Source organism: Cinclus cinclus, chromosome 7 (assembly GCF_963662255.1).
Source record: "Cinclus cinclus chromosome 7, bCinCin1.1, whole genome shotgun sequence".
Classification (NCBI taxonomy): Eukaryota; Metazoa; Chordata; class Aves; order Passeriformes; family Cinclidae; genus Cinclus; species Cinclus cinclus.
In genome coordinates, this window is record NC_085052.1 from 26,002,337 (window position 1) to 26,027,174 (window position 24,838).

At 39.2% G+C, this 24,838-nt stretch overlaps 1 protein-coding gene across 3 annotated transcripts in view; it reads left to right on the forward strand.

Annotated features, from left to right (window-relative positions):
- NRG3 (neuregulin 3) overlaps positions 1-24,838 on the forward strand; it is a 342,153-nt gene that overhangs the window by 300,702 nt on the left and 16,613 nt on the right. For all 3 annotated transcript variants that reach the window (XM_062496409.1, XM_062496410.1, XM_062496411.1), the window contains exons 5-6: positions 17,351-17,453; positions 22,246-22,372. In XM_062496409.1, coding sequence (XP_062352393.1) covers positions 17,351-17,453; positions 22,246-22,372 — 230 coding nt within the window. The remainder of the gene's footprint in view (positions 1-17,350; positions 17,454-22,245; positions 22,373-24,838) is intronic.

The window sequence follows — 24,838 nt, forward strand, 5'->3', positions numbered from 1 at the left end:
AATTCTAACCTCAAAAAAAGTTTCTGGGCTGTGTTGACTTCATAGGTATTAAAAGGTCCTTGTGTCCTGAGATGATTTTATGTCAAAATTATCCAGCTGTGTTGCAAATCAAGCAGAAAGATTTAATTGAATTCTTAAATGCAAAGCTAAATAGATTTTATTTTCTAAAAGCTTTAAAGTTAACCCCTATACTAGAAGTTACTGCAGTTGTTTATTAATTCCCTTTTTTAAAGATAATAAGTTAATACACAGAAATCAGAGGTTTGAATGAAAGATAAATACACATGGCTTCAAAACTATGGGAGGGTTTTAATGTTTCCTTAAGAACAGCATCTCTGTGCTGCTAGGTCTAATAGGTAGGACTCTTGTAAAATATTTTTATAAATAAATAATTATAATTAGTTGTTATAAGATATAAGCATCCTATTTTTCTGTGCAAATAAAAAGCAGATAAGGTTATTAGAAATCTGGTTAGACATTTGGTAATTTTAACACTAGGCAAAGCCCTCATTTAGAAAGGTTGAAATAAAGTTCATATAGTACTTCAAAATCAATCACTGCTTTATTCCAGAGACCTGCATTCTCATGTGGAGATCAGCAGTCAGTGAAGAGAGCAAATTGCCTTTTGTTTTGTAAGCCAGGCAGATAGGACATATTAGTATAAGGCAATTTAGAAGGTATTAAAAAGTCAGATTATATCTTCCTGGATACCCACAAAAAATTAATTTCATTGCCGCTTTGCCTTCAAGGGTATTTATAATTGAGGAGAGAAACAAGAGTAATGTTAGAGAAACAGAGTAAGGTGCAATGGGGTGTCAGGCTGGACCAGTGCATGCCGTGAACACTCGTGTGCACATGAGCTGCTTGATCCATGTTTGGAAGTTTATTTAGAAAAGAAAGAGCTGCATTTCTATTTTTTTTTTTTAAGAGAGATGTTGGTCATCATTATTTGTTTTGTTTCTGCTAAACCTGAGAGGCTTTCCAGGTATTGAAATATTTTATTCCCCTGGAATAACCCAGTAGCTTCTTGGATCACTGACTTTTCTCAGGAAATGCACTGCTTGTTTTGATTGTACTAGGGATGAGCTTTCTTTCTGAGTACTTGCTTCATCACCTAAACTTGCTCTAATTATTAGTCATGGAATATTGCCAGAGGAGATTTAGCTCGAAGGAACAGGAGCACTTGAGAAAGGCTGACTGACAGAGAGGCGTGTGTGTCTGCATAAAACCCTGATAATGCCTACTGCAAAAATCCTGGAGTCTAGCCCATATTGGGTAGCTCCAGTCAGTCTTTAAGACAAGGTAATGTTGCTCCATGCTTTATGCATCTTATTCTTTCATAGCATCTCTTCTTTCACAGCAACACTGGCATTTACTGAAGTTGCAAGCATGCAAGCAGCAGTCTGTTGCATTTCAGCATTGTAAGAAGTGCCCAGCATGTATGTAGGAAGCTGTGAGAAATCAAGTCTTCTCCATTTCTTCAAATCCTTCCTTCTTATCTTTAATCATTTCATCCTCTCTCTAGCTAATTCCCTAAAGCAGAGAAATACTTACATGTGTCTCTTAATTGGTATCTGAAGATGTTTATTCTTTGGCTCTGGAAGTGTAATTAAAAAAAAAAGGGGGGGGGGGGGGGGGGGGCAGCAAACCCAAATGCCTCTAGAGAGATATTTAAACTTTGAGGCTTTCTTTATCTCACATGTTTCCACTCCATTATTGATGGGAGGAGGTTTTATATCACTTGTACCTAGCCAGCCACAAACTTGTTCTGTCCATTTTAACCTATTTCATATTAAAGATTAATTAACAAAGTCTGAATTTTCTTTAACCATTGTGGAAGCTTTGGGGAAAATCCTAGCATGTGTATGCAATTGCAACACATAAACCACACAAACTTAAACAAGGTAGCAATAGTGTTCAGAAGAATTTACACAGACTTTTGAAACACCCTGATGGGAGGATGATTTCACTGTTCCATTTCCTTTCCCAGACACTCTGGAAGAGTTACCTGGTAGTGAGCCCAAGACCAAGCTAGAAAGCATGAAAGGGTAAGGTTTGATCCAGAGTAAATTTGGATCTTGCATCTGGAGAGTGTTCCATGTGTCTTTCTGCTACTGGATGTTAGTTGTAAAGTTTTGGAAATGGATTTTTCAGAGATTCCTTCAGAAGCGCTTCCAAAGTTCTTTTTCTGCCTCTGGATTGTGGCTATTCTCTGCCTGGTAGGGAAATGATGACAACCTTCAGTTTGTTTAGCTTTTATCCACAGAGTAAAACTTAAGGACTCTTTAAAAAAACAAAAAACAACCTTGTATCTTTCTCAACTATTTAAAGCTTTTTCTTCTGTGGGAAGGAGTTCAGTGAGAAGAATCAGCCAATAACTCCTCTCTATCCTGGTCACAGAACTTTTGGAGCAACTGTTCATAGAATTATTCTACTAAAATAATTGGGGTTCTTTGCAACAATTTGGCCTTGATTGTCATAAATAGGTCTTGAATATAATTTATTTTTTTATAGCATTCATACTGGTCTTTATTGAAAAATGTGATAAGTCTGATAGTAAGATAGAGATGTTACTGCAGGACTTACCCCTAAGTTATTTCCTAGTGACTGGCTTATGCTTTTGAATCCACTGAAGCAAAAATATACACTTTAACAGCCACATACTGAAGTTCAGAATCCCATAAATGGCCTCAAGGGCTGGATGAATTTGGAGACATTCAAAGCATTTGATGGAGATGTCAGTCAGGTTCTCTCTGTAAATTCAGCTAATACAGGTCAGAATTCATTGCAGGACATAATTTGTCTCATAAAGTTGTGGAAATTTAGGCTGATTTCAGAATACCCAGGGTATAATGCTGGTTTTGTCAAAAGATTAAAAACAAACAGAAAAAAGTTTAGGGAAGGAATGACTTAGTACATAATTCCACTATGAGACAGATAAGAATAAAACATGGAGCAGGAAAAAGGTGAGTGTGTCTGGTTGGAGGATTCACAAGCCTCTGCCTGGGAAAACATCTCCTTTAGGCAAATATTACAGTTGCATTTATGAAAATAGTCTTAGTGAGCCAAAATCTGTTGTTTCCCAGTAGGCATGATCAATGAAGGCTTTGCCTAATTGGAACACGTAGGTGGGAGTTGATTCTCTTGTCTGCATTTTCTGAGATCTAATTCTGCATTATTGGAACATTTGATGTTCCTTGTGCCAGCCAAGAATACCTGGAAATTGATTTTTGGTTCAATAAGAACCATTTGAGACAAAGTATAAGAGGACATCTCACACCTGAATGACTGTTCTTGTGTTTCTACTCTGACTCTTTAATTTTCTTGCATATTGCAAAGCAGACCAGAATCAGTGCCAGTATTTCTAGAAATTCTTGATTTACTCTGTGCAAGACTCCTCACAGGTGGTTTTCACAGATTAATTCTTAAAAATACTTCATAAATGTTTCCAGTTAAAAAAAATGAATCTAAACAAGGTGGAAATACCCAGTAAGATTTAATAAAAGGTGCAAGTATAAAAGCTGTAAATGAGAATAATTGGGAGTTGAGAAATGTCAGTCTGGAAGGTTCTTGAATAGGGTTCCCATACTATTAACATAGTATAAACACATATTTATACATATTTCTGATATATCTATCACCTATATAAACAAAACTGGTTTAGATGAAAAGGTATCTGAGATTGGCTGTGTCATTTATTGCTAGCAACTGAGGAATCTGTAAATCCTTAACTTCTTAGGAACATTTTATTAAGTTCATTTATCTTATTTCATAGCTACCACTTCTGCATATCACCTCTGCATTCTCTGACAATATTGTTAAAAATGGAATTGATGGTAGCAATATGTAGGCAACTTGAAGAATCTTGTTTTCTGATTGTTTCTTAAGAGTGGATATAAGGTGTACACACTAAGATGATGAGTAGAAAGGGGTCATCTGAGGGAATCTCCTCTCTAGTCCTGCCCAGGGAGGCAAAACAGATAGGAGCTCTCAAAGAGGATTTATGAAGAGCAACGTGGAATTGCAGTATGTTTTCTTTGGCTTTTGCAACACCTGACAGCAATGGAAAACTTCAAAGACAGTTATGATGTGCAGAGGTTTTACCTAAATGCCTTCTCGATAATTTTGCAAAGTGGATTTTTTCCTGAATTGATGACATAACTACCTAAAGCTGCTGGAAAATATGAAGGTGGCTAATTTGAAAATGAGTGACTTCAGATGCAGGGGAGAGAACAACGACTGAGAGCCAGGGCCAGCAGGTTGGCCAGCAGGGAAGCCTTTTTGTGTGGAATTTCAGTTGCAGCCATAAAGACACACCTCCCTGTACTCTCACACTTTGTCCACAGCCTCGGGATTGGAAGCAGCATCAGATTGGTCTTCTGCAGTCTGTTCTTTGGTGTCCTTTCACCTTTTGCTTTCATGCCATGGCAGTGCAGCAGCTCTTTCCTCCTGCCTCTCCATCAGCCACCCTCGGTCTCTCAGCGCCATCCGAGCTTTCCAAAATATGTCTCACCCAGGCAGGAGAGAAAACTGGGTCACAGGCAAGCCCAAGTAGGCCAAGTTATTGCTATTCAGCTGCTTTTGTTTGAGTTGTTCTCTTCAGCCTCTTCAAGTCTGCTTATTCTTTTCATTAAGCTGTACTCAGGGCTGTGGTGTTTCAGCAGTGTTTGTTCAAGGCTCAGGAGCTATAGCTGTGAGCTGTCCATCATGACTGCCACAGAAAGTAATGTGAATATTTTAAAAAGACATGAGGCTGAGGGATGCAGAAAGAGCTGCTGGGTTAAGCACAAGTCAGAAAACGCTTGGCCGTTACTGCTTGGCAAAGTGAGCTTTGTACTAAAATGTTGTGATGAGCCAGAGGTAGTGCTTCCTTCTGGCACAGCATTTACATTTGCAGTTTTTTAGATAAAAATAATGGCGAGAAATGTTACAAAGCACATCAGGAGCTGCCCTGTGGTGTCAGAATCACTATTGTGTATGACAGCTTCTGGCCCAGGCAGTCTGTGTAGAAATGTTTATTACTGGTGCCACCAGACAGGCTTTTGTTGGAAACATTTCACTTGGTGTGTAGTCTGTCCTTCAGCCTGCCATAGAGTGACTGTGCAAAGCTGCTCCCTTTCATGCAGTCAGAAAATAATTCAGGAGCTCCACAGTCACCTGGTTGAGTGCCAAAAGCCTCCAGTGATAGTCCTGCTCTGCTCTGCACTGGTGTGATGTGTGCAGATTTGGACACCACAGTATAGACATAAAACTCTTAAGAGAGTGTCCAAAGGAGTCTTAAGGAGTGAGGATGGTGAAGAGCCTTGAGGGGAAGCCAGATGAGGAGTGACTGTGGTCCCTTGGTGTGTTCAGCCTGGAGGAGACTGAGGAGAGACCTCAGTGCAGTCACAGCTCGGTGGTGAGGGGAAGAGGAGGACAGGCACTGACCTCTGCTCTGTGGTGACAGGGACAGGACTCGAGGGAATGGCCTGAAGTTGAGTCAGGAGAGGCTGAGGTTGCATGTTAGAAAAAAGTTCTTCCCCCACAGGGTGGCTGGACAGTGGAACAGGCTCCCAGGGCAGTGGTCACAGCTCCAAGGCTGGCTGAGCTCAAGAAGCCTTTGGACAAATCCCTTGGGCACATGGCGTGACTCTTGGGTGGTCCTGTGCAGGACCAGGGGTTGGATCTCATTGATCCTTATGGATCCTTTGCAACTCAGGATGTTCTGTGATTCTGTGATTCCATGAATGGGCAGTGCAGTGGCTCACTGGGCTCCACCCAGCTGTCCTCATGGGAAGAGCTTCTTCCTCAAACCCAGAGGGAGCCTTCTTTCAGCTGTTTTGTTCTTCTGCCCTGCTCTGCTGGCTCTATCTTCTCAATGACCTCCTCAGGGTCAGAGATAATTTGGTATTTATTTTATGTTTTAAGTCACTTTTAGCTTTAAAGTTATTATGTGTGTCATTCTGAAAATTCCTTTCCTATTGCTGCATTTAATTTCTTATTATTCTGTAGATTATACAAAATTATGTTACACTCTATGGTTTCATATAACCATGCATCCTTTTGAAGTGGCAAGTTTATGGATTTTTTTCTGACAATTACTGTGCTTCACCCTTGAGAGAAAAAAAAAATAAAATGCCCATGTAAGGTATTTTGAAATTTAAAATGCTATTAGTAAAAAAATGTAGTTGTGCATTTTTAGTAAAGGAGAGAGTGGCCAAAATTTATCTTCTCCTGAAGGGTAGTACAACATTTACATAGCTTGTACATGTACCTGCTTGCCTTCAAACATGTCTTTGTATCCCTTTGAGCTGCAATTTGCACATGTTTAGAATCCACCTAAATATATTAATACACAAAAATTGGTCTTGGGTTTTGTAGATATCAGCTGGGAGGCCAGGAAGAGGAGTACAAGAGGAAGTAATTCTTGTGTTCTCAAGCACTGTAAGAACTTTCTTTAACTAGGAGCACAGTTGGGGTGTATTACTGATGTCATGCAATATGCCAGTTGCTAAAGATTGAGATGCCCTCCTTCTGTCCTGCTGAAGCTGTGGTGGGGCTCGCAGCCAGCAGTCCCAGCAGTCACACACCCAGACAAGCTGGCGTTTGGGCAGCTCAGCTTTGGCAGCTGCTGCCAGCCTGCAGCCACTGCCAAGCTCATGCAGAGGATCCCTCCTCGGGGTGAGTGCTGGGAGTCACTGCTAGACATCCTGTGAGCTGGGGGCTTCACTGTGTCCTAGCACTGCACTGCCGCTGGGAGACTCAGCACCTGCCACGGCTCAGCATGAACAGCTGGGTGTTATCCCTCATGTTGGCAAGAAGACTGGAGGATTAGAGACAGGGTGTAGCTGCTTGCAGTCACCATATTTACTTTTCTCTCCTCTCTGATCATTCGTCCTGCCTAGAACTTGGCGTTGTAGTTGTTACGGCGAGCAAACGTGCATTTTCTGTGCTGTGAACCTGAGGGAGGAGATTTTTTTTTGTGACAAGGTGAGGGGGATGCCAGTGTGCCTGTAGAGGTGAGGGACAGAGCACAGCCAGCCAGGTCTCTGTCTCCGAGTTCTACTGGCTCAAGGAGTAGGCAGGGAAAATCAGTGGAACAAGAAATGTTCGCAGAATTATCCGGTCCTTCAACCCTCCACGTAGCTGGGAGCTGTGAGTGGAGGTGGCTCCAGGGGAACGCAGGCTGGCACACGGCTCTGTGTGAAGGACACTCTGTCAGTCTCTCTCCTTTTGTCACATCCATCCCTGAGTGCTGCCTTGTGGGAAGGTGAGGTTTGGAACAAAAAGAAGGCAGTGCATAAATACATAGTGCTGTGCCTGCAGAGTCTTGTTCAGAAACTGTGGTACTTCAGCGGGAACACAGTGTCCCTCGTCACATCTTTCTGCATCTGACTTAAGCCCTTGTCCTTACCCTCTTGAGTCCTCACCCTCCACAGCCCTCCAGGCAGAACGTCACGTTTCTGTTGAGGTGTATGAAACGCAAAATAAGTTTCAAGTTATTAACATTCATTTTTCTGTGGTTTTCCTGTCACTGCTCTCACCACACTTTTGTAAAAAGCAATGTAAATGCACCCTGGTTAAAACAGCAGCAGTGGAAAGAAATGGCACTTAATTATGGTATTGCTTGATTTGCTGTGAGCTCCTGACAATGTAGCCATCAACAAGAACTGTCAAATACACTTTGGCAGCTCTGTGGTTAGCTTGAGATTTGAGTGGAATGTTCAATACTAGCAATTGAGCAAGATAGTGGGAGAAATTCCAGTGACACGGTTTTGTTGATAGAAGCAATGCGAGTTCTGAGATCAAATAAAACATCATCTGGGAAATTAAGATGTTATTATATTATGTGTTAGTGATGCTTAGGGTCTTAGGAATAACAAACCTCATTAGCTAAGGAATTACTAAAGCAGAATCAAAGAATGCTATTGCTTTATAAAGCCATAATATTTTTATGTAATGAACTTCTCAGAAATTACCTTTATGGATTTACATATAAAACGATTATGTCACTTGTCCAGGGCCTATTGCACTTAATGGTGTTTGGATTTATTACTATATATGTGTACATCCTAAAGGAACCTTGACAAACTCTGCAGTAACTCGTGCAGGAAGTTTCTATCTGAATATCCTTCCCTCTGGTTCCTCCAGTTGCCAGCACAAAGTATGGCTGAACAAGGGCCTCAGGAGAGCTGGAAAGCTCAGCTCAGCATGGACTTTGCAGAAAGGGAAGGTTATAGTGCAAGAAGAATGAAGGCAGAATAAAAGTTTCATTTTGTAAGATTTTTCATACTGATGATGGGAGAAATATATGATAGCAACGACATTTTTAAAGTGCAGAACTGTGTGTAGCTATAAGATTTAGAATAAAAAAAAAAAGAAGGATAAGAAGGGGAGGTAACAGAATCGGAGAAGATGTAGAGAAATGCCAAAATGCAGCCAAAAATTAAGATATAAGATAGGAAAGAGGAGTGACTCGTCATTCTGGAGCAGAATACTACACCATTTCCCACACCCACTCTTCAGGCTCTCATGCAGAGTTGTGGAGCTCACACATTCTGTCAGAGAGTGAGCAAGAGAACCAGCTGGAGGCAATCCTGTGCCATGATGATTCTGCTTTAGCAGGAAAGTTGGACCAGGTGACTCCACCAGTGATCCCTTCCAGCCTTAGCAATTCCATGAATAATGTTTTCTGTGGGAAGTCTGTGGTTTGAAAAGTCTCTAGGACCCAGCAAATATTTGATGTCCTGCAAGAATGTATGTGGAGACCTAAACACTGTGAAAAAACTTCACAAAACAAATTCCTTCTGGGAAAAAAAGTGTTATTTAGTTAAAAAAAAAACAAATCACCATGCAGTTGTAGTATCTTTCAATCTTTAAGATTCTGTTATTTATGCTTTGAAGCTTTTGCATACCTCAGATGTAGTAGAAGTTGGAGATTCTTGGAGCTGAGATTTTCGGTAAGCAGAAGTAACATAAAGAGTAAGACTTGATGGTAGATCAAGTAGATGAAGTTTCGGATATTACCTTGGTGGTGTCAGTACCTAGCACACAAGTGGGTTTCACTGTAAGTTCAGTAGTGTTGTGCACTACTTAGCAACAACTGCAGCACCAGGGTGTTACCAACATAATTCTCATACTGAATCCAAAATACAGTGCTGTACCAGCTACTAGGAAGAAAACTGGCTCTGTCCTAACCAAAACCAGTAGCTTTTAGTCTCAGCTATTGGTTCAGTATTGAGGCAGGCAAGGATGCTATAAAGAGGCTTGGCACCTAAACATGCAGAGCACTGAGAAGATTTTAAAACCCTCCTCCTGGAATTTTCTTTCAGTGTGCTTTTGCAGTTGATTTCTTTGGTATTACTCCATTACCTTTCATTTTCTGGTGGCTGCATGAGTCACTGCTGCCAGTGCTGTCCCATCCGTGGTGGATGCTCCCTGCTCCCCTCATTCCATGTGCCAGGAAAAACACTCACATCTGGGTTCTGCACTGACATCAGGGTTCTCTCCTGTGCGGTGTGAACACAAATGGAGCAAAAGCACACAGAGAGGGGATATTGGGCTCTAAAGTTTCTTCCCAGTGGAAGAATAAGAGGGCAAATTGTCCTGCCTCATTGTGCTGTAAAGGTTTGCTGTTCATATTCACTGGTGTCTAATTCCTCTTGCTGTCCTCAATCTCTATTTAATTTTCTTTTTTGGTAGCAAGGGCAGAGCTTTCTGTGTTCAGAAACCAGTAGGTGCTGGGCTGTTTATGGGGCTAAATGCTGATGGCTTGTGGAGCTGGAACTGATCTGGGTATGTTTGGCTTAGTGACAAGTGCCATTTTTGCCCTGTGCCCTTCTGTACTAACAATAGATGACAAAAACCCATAGGTGCTCTATGGGGTGCCAGCCCCCTCCATTTTAGACACAATGTGGGATTTTGGGGGGAAGGGAAAGAGTTTCTTGGAAAATGCCTGTTGCTTCCCTGCTTTTTCTGCCAAGAGCTGCTCATTGCTTTTCTCTGCTGCAGCTCATTTGCTGGAGTACCACAGCATAGAGGGCCATGTGCAGTCCTTATTGCCCAGGGGGGTCTTGCACAAATCTTTAGCTTTATATCTCAAATCTGCAAGCTTTCATGTGTGATTAGGGCAGGAGTTCATCTTGTTTAGGTCTAGATATTTGGCCCATAATTTCACATCCTATTCCCGTGATATTATTTCTTCAGTGCCTTGATGCATTTTAGTAGAAATGTCCTCAACACAGTGGCCTGACGTAAAATAGAAATGAAATGTTTCAGATCTTTTAGTAGTTTTCTTTCTCTCCAACAGCTATCAAGTTTCTCTCCTGTGGGACTCCTGCTCCTTAGGGGGCTGTTTCTTAGCTGCTTATCCCTTTCACACATCAGCAAAAGTGCAGGCAGCCATCAGGCAGGATGATTGCTGCCAGGGGATCACAGTCTTAGACAGCTTTACCCTTTTATCATAAGGTTTTTTTTTTCAGTGTGCTCATTGTCTAAAATATCTCCATAGAATTTTAGCTGTCAGCCTCTATTACCCAGATAAATTTTTCCCCTTATATCCACACTGAAAATTAAGTTTGGGGAAGGAGGAAGAATGGCCTTCATATTTCTCTTTCTCTTATAAATCTCAAGTTAAAACATGTATATTCAGGTTGTATCAAAATTAATAAGTTAAAAAGAAAGGTTCATATGTAATTTTAATTTTTATTCGTATATAATAGAAATGTGTTACAGGTTGGCATACTGGGTGTATTTTTGCACCAGTAGAAAGTCTTGGAGAAACTTAGAATTGCTATAATAAATTCTAAAACTGAATCATTCAGCATGGAAAATTAGTGCTCACACACAGAGAACTGATGAGATTTAGGAAGTGAATTTGGTTAGTGACTGACCTTATCCATCTTGGAAATAAAATGAAAATAGATAAAGTTTGTAATAGGATTGGTTTGTCTTGCTTGTAAATTGTCAATACAAAAGAACTTGTAAGAAGAATTTTTCTTGTAAGGAAAATGTTACCTCTCATCCCTTAGGTTCTTATGGGGCTGTTTCAAGCCTTAAATTTAATTAATATTTTGCAGTGAATGTACTTAGATATGGCTTTGAGAGTTTGTTAGTTTTGAGTTCTGGATGTAGCTGGCACAAATCCCAAGTTCCCTGCAGATAAACAGAAAAGATAGTTTCTAAGGATACCCAAGCTAAAATTAATTTACCTTCAGAATTAAGATCTTGCTGTTTAAAAGTGCTAATCAAATTTTCATTTTATAACCTTCATTTTTAACCTTTTCATTTTAGTACCTTCTAAGACTATTGGCACCTTTACTCCTGCTGTGACCATAGACAGCACAAGACCTATGTGGAGTCTTTTCTTGTTTGGTTGTTTGGTCTCTTTTTCAGGTAACTGAGCATTTGGCTCATTTTGTTTGAGGATATTTTTTTCATTACTTTTTGGTTGAGTTTTCACCTTTCACTCACCAACCTAAAACTGAGAGCTCAGCCTCAGAGTTACAGCACATACCTTTGCATCCCTTTCCTTGTGAGTCTATAACATTGCACCTAATTCATTGCTCCATTTTAAATCTCATGCAAAACCAGTGCCAATGTAGCATTGACACTGTAGAATCAAGTTCTCAAAATAGGTCAGTCAGACATGTTGAAGTCTTTCTTTCCTTTTCTGTCTTCTGTGTATGCAGGAAATTATCTCCACAGTGTTAAATGCCAAAAATAATGGGCTGCATGTATTTCACTTTGCTTCAATTAAGATCCTTGTGCTGTGGATGTTCCTCTAGTAGAAGAAAATTATTTTGTTCATCTTTGTTACAATCAGGATTATTGAACAGTTCTTCCCAAGAGAATCACTGTGAAAACTATGAAATGTTTTATGAACTTTTGCCAGCAGAAGTCAGCTTGCTTTTTTTCCAGTCTGAGATGGGAATCTGTGCAATTAACCTTGACTCCATCCTCCCTGTAAATGATAGCAGATAAAAACTTCTGGTTTGGGGACCTAAATGTCTTGAATTCCTTTTAAAAGGGAAATTCTATCCAGACAGATGAAAGTCTTAAGGAAGAAAAGTCAGTGTCTTTTAAAAGTAGCTGAGAGTTAGGAAAAAACATGATATTTTATGTGAAGTAAATCCATATTCTCTTAAAGATGTTGGAACAGAATTTTCTGGGGTGGGTTTATCCATTTCATGTGTTTGCAAAGACTTCATTCCTTTAGAGGTTAATATGTTTCTATTATATTTTGTCATGTTCACCTCTGCAATGGAAGAGGCAATATCCTTTTGGTATCAGAAAGAGCAAGGATCTTGACTTACCCAAGGTCAAAGAAGAAATTTGTGAACTGTGTCTTGTAACATCTCAGCCATTTTGCTCTGCCTTAGCCCAAGCCACAGCATATGGCAGAGAATCTGTACAGTAGGTTTTTGCAAGTGCAAGAGCAGAGAAAACTCTTGGAAGAGTGGAATGTCTGATGCTGAGGCAATCACAGATTTTGTGGAACATGCAAGCTTTTTTAATTCTCTTCACGAATTAAATTTAGAATGCTGTATATAGTTCAGTACTTCTCACACATTAATCTAAGTATATTGAGAAACATGATTTAACTACTCTTTTAACTTATGGGCATCTGTATTTTATTGAAAATCTTGATGTTGTGGATGAGGTTTCCATGTAGTCCTCCTCCATTGTTGTCTCTGGGACTTTGGGGCTGCTGGACACCAAAGAGAGTTTAAGTGCCAAATGAAACTTTTGAGGTTTATTTCAGAAATGAGGTTCTGGCTCTGCAGAATATTCCAATGCGACGTGGAATTGAGGTGTGGCAGGAAAGGGATGAGCAGGGCGTGAAGGGAAATGCAAAAACCATGGCAGTGAGGTCACAGCAAAGATCACAGTGCCCAGTTCGCTGCCTCTGCACGGCTCAGTTTTTGCATGGGGACAGAAACATCCCCAAAACCCTGCGTGCATGCTGCCCTGTAATCTGTTGAGGAAAAGCTGGCTCTGTGCACACGGAGAGCTATTGGCTTTCATACCAATGACAAGATGAAGGGTTTCCCATATTTATTTATGGTGTGTTGTTACTTGCAGTAATGCAGAGTGGGTCCTTTTAGGAGAAGGGAGTTAGGAAGGTAAGGGGATACTGGGTGCTGTTAAGGTTTGTGCTTTTTGGGCTGGGAGTAAAAATTTTGGCAAGTAATAATAAAAATTAATCTGCACATTTATTCCTTTTCATGGGGGAGGTGGGGTGTTTCTTCATAGAGCAAAGGTTAAGTAATGCATTTGTATGGTAAATGTCATAATTTCTCAGTTGGATTGGTTTGAATAGTCAATAATTATTCTCTGGGATGCTTGTGACCATATTGAGATTTTATTCAAAAGCCATTGAAATAAGCACAAGGGGGAAAGTTACTATTTTTGTTTTGTTATTGTTTTGTATAGGCCATGTGCACAATGCTGTTCTTCTTATTTGAAATCCCTTTCAAAGATATTTCAACTCAAAACATACAATGGAACCAGAAGATCCAGTGATTATGGCTGGTAATATTTTGGATTTAGGTGCTGACAAAGCCTAACAAAATCTGTTTTAATTACCTAATTATTTTTTTTTCCTCAGTAATATGGTTAGAATCATACTCAAGGACCTTGTACCAGTATTCTTCCTTTTATATTAAAGTCACAAAGAGGCCAGTTTCAGCTTATGTACAATGAAAAAAATACCATGTCCTTTAGAAATAACGTTCATGAGAAAAATGTGTCTACCCTACACTTTTTAATCCTCTAAAGATATATGTGTATGCTTCAGTGGGTCTTTCCACATGCATAAAGCAAACAGGGTACAGCCTGGAAGAGCAAGAGAATTAAAAACCCAAACTCCCAGTACCTGCAGCATAACATGTACTTTTTTTCATAATGAACGTGAAATTCAACTGTGCTGTGAGCAGTGAGTCACTGGTAGTCATTTTGTGTTTCATAATAGCTGCAAACAAGTGAGATAAGCTCAGAAAATCATGTAGCAGGTTGGAAAATAAGAAACAATCAGTAGCATAATTGGGAATGGGCCCCACATATAACGGGGCACACAGTGCATGGGGACTTTTCTTTAGGAACTCAGGCTTGCAACAGGCACCATGTTCCATGTGAGTTTGTCTTGTCTTTATGCTCTGAGAAGACCTTTCTTTCCATAATTTTTGTTAAACAATTAGTCTGCATCTAAACAGTTTACTACATTACTTTTCAGCACTGTGATTGTATTTCTCTCAGTAGAGGTTGTTTATTTTTTGTAACTTGAATGCTTGGTGAAATTGGCGTTCTGTAGTCTTAATCCTCAAGTGGATTATCCAGGAATATCCATGGCAGTTTATATTCTGGTTTTTAGCAGAAATATTTTCTTGGCTGCTCATTAAATGAGGACTCCTCTCCCAAGAGTATTTATTTCAACAGACTGTAATTGAGGTGATGTACTTCACAAGGAATATATGAATATATGTGAATAAAGAGAGACTTATAATTTCAGTCACACTTTAGTTTACCTTGTGAAGTTAGTTTCAGTATGTAAATACATGTATGCATCAGATGATGCAAATCCTGGAGCAAAGGAGGAAGAATTTGCCATTCTTCTCATTTCTACACTTTGAATTTCTACAGATTTCTGTTATGTGAGAGCCCAGGTGCTTTGCAGGGTTTGGCTGCAGCCATCTCCAGGTTCAGGCTGCTTTCAGGCTGTTTTTGGTGCTCCTTGTCTGGAAGGGATCTCAGCTGTGCTACCTGTGCTCAGCACAACAGTGGGGTTAAACCAAGGCAGCCACGAGGAGACCTTCGAAGTTTGCAGAGAAAGACAAATTACATTGCTCTTAGTAAGAAGGTGAATTTTAAATAAAGCCAATGCAGAAGTTTAGAGAATGGGAAAATGCCAAACTGATTATATTTAAACATGTTGGAGAGAAAAAAAATGGTGGACTCCAATACATAAATAGATATTTGAAGGATGTAAGAAATGAACAAAAGTGTCTAAGAAATGGAGTACAGGTAATCAATAAGTAGTTCTTTAAATATGCACTGTACAAAGTAAACAGAAAGGAAAGAAAATATTGATCAGCATGTGTTGAAAGCTGTTGACAGGGATTAATCTGACTACACAAAAGACTTAAATCCTCACATAGTTGTTTCAGCAAGATGATATTGTCTGGTCTCTGAATTGCTTTTGTCTTGGTAAGGCTTATTCTAAAGCATCTTTTACAAGACAGTGATCACTATTCAGGACAGACAAAAGAACATAGCTGCATTAAACTCACAATTTCTCAAAAAGAAACAGTAAGAGAAAAAAATAAGTATTTAATGAGGGCTTCTGATGAAAGAAAATAAAAATTAAGCCTATTTTCACACATTACTTTAATCAGTTTATTTTCATAAATAGATTTTTCAATTGTCATTTATATGGAATGTTTGAGTGAAACTGCAGTTCATAACTATGCATGGTTAGGTTGTGACTTAGGCAGTAGGTGCTGACATTAGTGTTCAGGCAGAGCAGGTTAACAGTTGCTGAAATGAAGAGTTCTTGAATGAGTTTCAGTGTGATTATGTCAACATAAGAATTCAAATTTGTACAATTTGTGTTTTACTGTGGAAATGGAAGGTGGGCAACAATGTTTGTGCAATTGCTTTTAATAGCAAACAAATAAATAAAACAAAAGACATGAAACCTCAAATATTTATTTCAGTGCCAGTAAGGATTTTCTGTCTAGATCCAAATTTTGTAGCTCCCAGTGAGGAACAGGCCTAATAGGCTGTACTGGAATCCATTTTAGTGCAATGTGAACGGGATTTCCTCTTGAATTTCCATTTTTCCAGTTATATTTTAGACAGGTGAAAAGACTATTTGCTTCTTTTTATTTTTAAGATAGTGTTTTAGAAGTACAACTTTTAGAATTTCAAATTTAAATGATGGGCAAATGTCAGCAGAAGCTGAGAACATTTTGTATCTTAAGAATGGCTTCTGTATCACTGTGGTGTTGTTGGAGAGAGCAAGTGGAAAAGTAAGTAAAAAATCAAGATATGATACCATAATTTTATTTTTAATAGCTTACAAACAAAGAACTGGGACTTACAAGAGACAAATGCTTGTGTTTAAGATTCCACATATTTAGTAGCAGCACTCACTGTGATACTAATTTTTGAAAAATTAATAATTAGTACTGATTAGGATACTGAACATAGTCTTTAGTGATTTGCCTAGATTTCCCTTGGTGTTTGCATACAATATTTGTTATGAACCTGAGAGTTACAAACTTGGAGCTGCTGCCACCTACTTGACATGTGTGCCTGGTGTTCACATCCATGGGGGTGTCTGCACTGAGCAGCTCCAGCCTGGGAAGGAAACGTGGGTTTGTCAGCATACGGTGCTTGTACTGTGCCTTGACAGTCCTGCATGCTGGCTTTCCACCTGGAATATGTGGGAGAAAATACTCGTTTGTACCTTGCAAGTTTGGAGAAACTGACCTTAAGAAGTAGCAATCTGTTTGGCATGTTAGCACCTTGAACTAGAAAAGTGGTTGAAAGAATAAACATTAAATGTAGCACTTAAGGAGCTGTGTGAATCTCCAGTTGCTTGTCAGCTCCTGTCTGCTGTCATGAATGAGTGTTTTCTCTTATTTCCATAGCTTTTTTCATTTTCTTTTTTTTTTGTTTGTTTTTAACTTTCATTCTGTTTCTGTTTAAAAGTTGTTTAGAATATTATGAGATTTGAAAATTAACTTTTTTAAAAAATAAACACTTATCAAAGCAATATCTGGTGCTTCATGGCAAAATAGTCATTGGGTTCCGTGCAAGTTCATTGAGTTATTTTTTTTTTTTACTCTGGCATGTTTTGCATAAGCTTCAGGACATGGGAGTAAGGCATTGTAATCACTACTCAAATAAAAAAGAAAGCCCTTACATTTTTGAGGTAGCTGAAGAACTCTGACTCTTCTGGGACATTACAATAGCTCTGATGGTCCTTTCCTTAAGTCAGAAGAACTCCGTGGTTGTAGGGCTCTTTCTCCTATTGATGGTAAAATCTTAGCTAAGAAAAGCTGAAAACCAGCGTGTGGGATAGAGATAAAAATGAAAGTGCCCTGATAGTGATTATGATGTCATTCTGACAAGTGTCATTACGATGTGTCTCTCCGAGTGTACTGGGGCATTTTCTAAAACTTCCCAAGGAGGCCACAGCTGCATGAGCCACAAAGAGAGGAGGGGATCAGAGAAGCATCCGTTCTGGTGGAATGAGCCAGCCCAGAGCTCCACGTCCCTCCCACCTGTCCATTATTAGTGAACCATGAGGTGCTGAAATCCCTTCTTGTTTCCTGTGCTTGCTAACTGTGCCCTTTGCTGTTCACAGAGAGCGAGGAGGTGTACCAGCGCCAGGTGCTGTCCATTGCCTGCATCATCTTTGGCATCGTCGTGGTGGGCGTGCTCTGTGCAGCCTTCTACTTCAAAGCCAAGTAAGAGCCTTCCTCTGCTCTCTTTGGGGTTTGCCTGCTGTCCTTTTCACAGCCTCGCAGTTCTTCAGCTTCTCCCCTCCTTCTGAAGTTGCTGTTGTCTCTGGTCTGGCTACAGTAGTTCCCCACGGCTGCACAAAGCCCTCCCCAAAATGTAAACAGGAGCCATGTGTGTTCTTCTTTCTATTTTCTGATATCACAAAAGTTTAGATTGTGTCATATTCAGTTCTTGTTTTTTGACAGTAATAATTTTCTGTCTTTTACGATCAGTGCAATAATCCCTTTGCTCTTCTGGAAATGACAGTTTAAACATACAATCTCCTTTTTGCATTTCATTTCATATCCCTGAATGTCCATTTCTCTATGCTGAGAACAAAAGTAAAGTTAGAAGTGCAGAAACAAGTCATCTGCAGGTATCTGTAACCTGTAGCTAATAGAGCAGCCTGTTGTATTATCTAGCCTGTATCTGTAACGCAGAAGAACTTTGACCTGTCCAAGTACAGTGCAATCATCTGGACTAAACTATTTTCAAGTTGAATACTGCCCACTCTATCCTTTTCCCAACTGGATGTTATTTTATAATAGTTATTGTTATGTGTACAGTCTCAGTTGCAAAAACGTCACAGCAGTTACCTGACATGCTCGTCAGTGCCCCTGTATCAATAAATATGTTCTCTATGGTGGTCATCCTTCACTCCTGTTCCAGCTGGAGTAAATGAGAGAACACAGATCAATATAAAAAAGTACGTGCATGAGGCTAGTCAGGGTGGCTGAGCTTCAAAAATGTGAAGGTTGGCACTGTTTAAAATTTTGGGTGTTTATCCAAATTTATTTCTGAAATTTATTTTAATGTCTAGGAAATATAATGAGGATTGAGTTTTATTGTGATAAAAATTTAAATTGACATTTCTATCTGAGAAAAAAAAATAATGAAAGGAAGTAAAAAGGTCACCAGGTCTTTTTTGCCCCTTTTTCTTCCCCTCAAACTTCAGGGGTAGGTCGCGAGTGAAGATTTGAGTTTGTTCACATTTTTTTCTAAATTATTCTAATGTCTTGAGGGATTTTGTTCAGTTGTTGTTTGGATATTCAGTGTGACTGTGATGTTAGCTGGGAAGGACAGACTGGCAGGACAGTTGCTCCTTGCAAACTCCTTTTCTGTAGCATAAACTGTGAGCAGAAACAGCCTCTTTGGCACTGCCATTAGGAATGTAATTATGCATTTTAGATCTGCAGATCTTAGAAGAAAGAGTGAGTGAGAATCTTCCTGGAAAGGCTTGATGGTTTTGCTGATGGAGAATGTTTCAGAAGAAGCAGGATGGGATTATCAGTGGGAAGAGCATGCATCAATGACTGAGCATGCTGTGAATAAAAAGCCCCTCTGTTATTCACAGTGCCCCTCTTGTCTTGCACTGCTCTAGGGAGCAGTGAGAGCTGGGTTGGACCAGCCTGCAAAACACCCTGGCTTTGATGAGGTGCTGAGGAGAGTTAAATCTGAAAATGATGGGTGCAAGTAACACTTGAAAGAGGAACTTAGGGGACAATAGTGTGTCATAACTCAGAAGCAGGTGGGGGTGTTGGGTTTGGAGCTCTGTCTGCATTATAAATATGAGTGACTGAGAAGAGTTGAAGTAGGCTGGTGCCAGATTCTGGAACTGAAGTTTGGAGAGATGTGAGAAAATGAGCACCTCTGGTTCAGTCAGGAGACCTCAGACAATGCACAGGGTGAGTAATGGGAGGAGACTGATTGGTCCCTAACATCCTGGCTGTGGCTCCATCTGGTGCTGTCCAAAAAGGAGATAAAAGTGTCTAGGCTGTGTCTGATGGAGGCCCGGTAAAGCTGTGAATGTAACATTGGGCAGTGTCTTAAGGGTGTAAAACCCAACAAATTTGAAGTGCCTCAACACTTAACATATGTTAGCTTTTAATCTGCAGGTTTTTGGGAGCTTCTTTATCAGGCATATGTACCCTGACTGTACTTAAGAATTATCTGAGTATTCCTCCTGCATGGGAGTTATCCTGGGGTTTCACTGACGTACAAAAAATTTACAATATTGCTAACGGATATAGAAACTCCGAATAGTGCATCCATTAAGAGAAAAGTTTCCATGAAGATCCTGACCCTCACTTAGTCTGACAATTCTGTAATACCAGCTGCTAGAAATAGGCACTTCCCTATATGCCACTGAATTAAAAGTCCTTTTTTAAAATAGAGTCAATCTAAGAAAGTTTAGGACTATAATTAAACTCTATGCCCTTCCAATTATTCCTTTTAGGTTAATCAAGAAAGTGCTGGAAGTGTTGGCAACAGATGAAGAGTACAGTAATGGGCTGCCCTTTACAGCTTAGACTTTTACAAATGACTAGTGACTTTATTTCTTGCTGAAGTAAGAACACTTCATTGCCAAATATTTCTAAAGTAGAACACATAAGTCCAGTTTGTTTTGAAAACAAAAGTATAAAATAAATTTATTAATCAGCAAGTAACTTTGAATTATTAATGGTTTCTAGTTTTATAGCTGTGCCTCCTATAATTTAGCAAAATGAATATGCATAAACTGATATTAATGTTAGGTTGCATGAACATAAAAGGAAATGAATGATTGGATTGTTTTTCTCAGCAAATTACCTTCAGGAATTTCAATTGTAACATTAAAGACTGCAGTAGTGAAGCTGAATTTTTGCAGTTTACTTACACGTGCTTATAAATATAGAAACAACTCAATTTATTTTCCGAATAAATCCAAAAATGGTGTTATTTTCCTGATAAAATTGTCATTTTGTGTGTATATAAGAGGTTCCCAAAGTCTGATGCTGTGATCATGTTTCATACCTTACATGGTAAGGTAATTTTTTGCAAGTCATGCAAAAAATTCCTGAAGACACCAAGCAAGAGGCTGGTTTTCCAGTAGGACATAGGAACAGATGTGCTAATTATCTCAGCTGTAATTTAGCTGGTCAGAAAATAGTTGTTCGTCAAAACCCTAAAGCTGCTTTTATGAATCTCCCCTGGAATTTTATGAGAACATGAAGAGCTCGTTTAGACATGTTACAAATTAAATTGTTCCATTTTATGGGATTCAAAAATTAGTGGAAATTAAAAACATTTTTAAAAGAGATGTTTCAGACTCAACTGATTAATTTAATTTGACACTATATTCCTTCAGATTATGTATCTATTCAGATTATTCCAATATTAAGGTACTGAGAGTCCTGGATTTGTTATGGTTTGTGACCTGTACTCAGGAAACAATCTGTAACAAATACTTCCAAGCAGGTACTTCACAATTTCTTGAATTTAAGCAAATGCTTACATTGTGTCATACTGAACCAAAAGTAAGGGACTCAAAAGCTATTAGAAACTATGTTATTAAAATGGAATATCTGAACTGTGGTACTTCTCACCACTTACTTTCATGCTGAGGGAACCTGTCCTCTCTCACATGCCCCTCCATTGAGCACATAAGTAATTTCCCTCTGGTTTCTTACACCTTCCAGCAGTATACAGTGTGAATAAGAAATTCAAATTAATTTTATATTTCATTCAGTGTCAAATTCACTGCCTGACTCCAGATCCTGTCAAGCTTAATGATGTCATAAGGCTTTCCACAATCAAATCACCAGAACTGTTTCAAAATGCTGCTGAAGCTGCTTTGCTAAAATTCAAATTTCAGTATAGAAGGGCCGTATTTTATTTATCTCTTATCAATACTTGCCAGAAATCACTTCCTTGGAAATTTGGCTCAGCACCAGTTGCTGTCCCAAACCTTCTGGTGGCATAAGGAAATGCTGCTGGTGGTGAGTCCTTGACATTACTGGGTTGTTTCCAAGGCCATTGTAGGTTCACTGCTGCAGATGCATCTTCTGGGGAGAGAAATGAAGCAGGGAAGGAAGGAAAGAATTAAAATTGTATTGTGAAGATTTTGCTTATCATTGTTTAAAACTGATAGTCCCAGATGATAGAGTTTATGAGAAAAAAAAAAAGGAAACTTACAAAGGGACCTTAAGCATATAACATAAACATAACAGTTTTTGCCCAGCTGAGATAACTTTTTGAAGTAGATAAAATTAATATTTAAGGCTTGCTGTCTCACATCCTCTATCATGTACAGAACTTAAAACTGTTTGTCACTCCCACTCAATATAGTGTGGCAGAAACAAAAAGTCTTTGTTAACAGTATAGTTATCTCCTGAATAATGCAAGGGATTCATCTAGTGGTATTCCTAGCTCTGACAGGGTGGATTATGGTATAATAAGTCAAAAACACGGCCTCTGAGGCCATACTGATGTTTTTTTTCCAGGTTTAAGCATATGAGCAGAAGCTGCTCTATACAAGATGTGTTATAGGTCAAGTCTAATCAGCCAGTATAAATCTTTGATTCTTCATCAATTTTTATAGCCAGCAGGGGCTAATGCCTATTTTATTTGCCAAAACATTTTTTTTCCAAATCAGAGCAAAATGCTTTTTTTATTATTCAGACTGGCGTGCAAGCTATTATTAAACGTGCAATAGATGATCTTACAAGACTCTACACTAGCACAACGAGCATACTATTATAGTAATCTGAGAATAGAAGGTATTTTAAAACAGAAGAGAGGGGTTTTTTCCCCCCCTTTGTTAGGTCTTGCCAGGAAACAAGTGCTGCATTGAAATATCAGACATTAGTGAATTAGCTCAGCTGGCTCATCTAATACAGTAAAGTTTTGAACAAAGGGAGCTATAGCTGTAAAAATATCATGGCTATAGCAGAAGATCAAGTGAGCTCTTTCCTAAATGAATTTTATTTCTCTCTGCAGGAAACAAACAAAGCAAATTCACGAACAGCTGAAAGAAACGCAGAATAGGAAAACCTACAGCCTAAATGCTTCCAGTGTGATGGCAAAGTCGGAGTGTATGGCACAAAGCCAAGTCCAGCTGCAAAATGTAAGTAATCCTGCCAGCTACAGCACTTTTAATAGCCTGGCTGAGTTCCTGCTGCTGATGGCAGCACATCGTCATGCTGCTATTAACATCTGAGCAATGGGAACCACAATTCTCACCTCTTTCATAAAATCTTTTCTATCGGGACTCTTAATGGAAAGCAGGGATGTTTTTTTCTAAAGTTTTTTCAATGGATCCTGGTACATTTTGTTCGTGTAGCAGACTTTGCTAAGCCCCCCAGCTCTGCATTCAGCAGTGGAAATTGCTGTTATGGTTTCCAGCAATACCTGAGGTCATACGTGTCTGTCTGTGTTGTGGGAGATCCTTGAACCTAAGTGATGTCATGCCTTCCAATGATTTATGAACCTGCATGAAAGAACATAGAGATTTGTCGCAGTTAATTCAGAGTAAACTCAAAATCTAGAACTACATTTGCACATATAAACAAATGCCCAAGGGAAGACCATGCCAATGGTCTGGTTTTTCTGGGTCTGTAACTAAAGGTACTCTAGTTTACAGAAAGAAATTAGTCTGTTCAAATTTAATTTGAACTATATTTAATCATTTTTCTGAATATAATTGCATGGAAGTCATTACAGTTTCATAATCATGAAATATGTAAAGCACGTTTGAAATAAGGAACTTGAAGACAAGCAATTTATTTAGCCCTAGTGTTTTTTTAGGAAGGTATTTGCCAGTATATGTCATTCTCTTTCCCCGGTCACTCACAGTCAGCGCTGTCTTACTTTGAACAAACTCTTTGGAAGAAGGATCCTCATAGCAATATAATAGGAAAATATAAAAGAAGTATTAAAACCTTTCTAAATTATTCACTCCTTTTTTTTAAAAAAAAGTATCTTAGCATTGCTTAAAGGGATGACTACCTTATTTGCCAGATTCTGTCAAAATAGTGGGAGTTTAGCCGAAGTGAGTGCTTAAGCCCACTTAATCAAAGATTTCTCAACTCCTAGCTTACATCCAATTAATTTAGAGATAAATGTAAGCCCTTTTAACCAATTTAGAGTAAGCAGAGCCTCCCTGCTAAGATACAGAGGCTGCCAGAGCATTGCTTGTATTCACTAAAAGTTCTGTTTTGTAGGAACACCATTGCTCCTGTATATGCTCATGATACGCTTTGTAATTCAGGAAAAAATATGCTCTTTCAAGAAGGAAGATAGTTCCACTAAATTGACATAATCACAGTTTGGGGAACCTTGTGCAATTTTTCCCTCGCTTTCAGTTCATTCAGCCTTACATTATTTCTAGCCCCCAAAAAAAAGCTGTTGGGAGTGTTGTTGGTTGTAGTGATTGCAACAAAATGTAAAGGTCACGATCCTTTTGTTCTGTCCTATGAAATAAGCCTTGGTTAACATTAAGAACATGCTCTTTGCCATTTGATCATTGTAATTCAGTGCAGTATTTTGTCATTTTCTTTTACCATAGCCATAGGTGTAATGGCAGAAATAGCAGTTCACAGATTCTGGACATGAAGACTGAACACCATCATTATATTTACTCTTTTAATCCAAATTTGCTTTTCATTTTTAAGGCCATTCAGCCTGACATTATGAGTGCTGGTAATTAACACACTATTTTCTTGTTCTTGTGGCTGTTTGCGGGCAACTGTTTTCTCCTTGCCGTTAATACATTCTCCCTTTGGGAGGATAGGAAGAAGAAAAACAGAATGACCTTGTGCAGGACGTAGTGTAACAGTCTAGTAACAGCTTCTATTGTTAGGAAGATTTTAGTGCAGGAATACATGCAGGCAGCTCATGAAATATTTACAAAACTTGCCAGATGGGAGGGGAGGTAAAGGGCAGCGGTTTGGTGAGGCAGCAGAAAAGGGGCTTTGGAAATGTATTTTGTAGGAATGGCTGAGTGACTCCCAGTCAGAGACAAGAGATCTGCCTTGGGCATATCTGCTGGGTGGAAAGGGGTCAGGCAGCCTGGATGGGATCCTTCTGCCATTCCCATCTGCAGCTGCCACCTCGTGGGCCTGGGGAGAAATCCTAGTTCTCTTCATTTCCAGGAGCTAATAAATACACTTAAATAAATGAGGGCCGTTATTTCCTGGAGACTACTCCTCCAGTCTGGCACTTTGGTTTAAATAATCCTTCAAGTTGTTTCTTTTCCTACTCCACGTGCTCCCCTTTGCAAGAGAGTTTTCCTATTGATGTCACCCTTCTTTCTTTCCCTAGAAGATTCTCCTGGATTTTTCTCTTGTCTTTGTTGAATAGATGTGGTGATGCTCTCAGGCTTTTCACACAGCTCTTTCTTCTTTCATGGAGGAGAATGGTTTTGTGGAGACCTGAGAAAAGTTGCATAAGGTTCCTTATTCTTGATGACTATTCTGAAAGAACCATCACCTTTTGATTGAGAGGTTGCTATATTTAGTAAAGGGTCCATCTATCTTTCCAAATGTATTGGTTTAGAAGGAGGTTTAACTTATTTCCCAAGGCCCAGGGTATA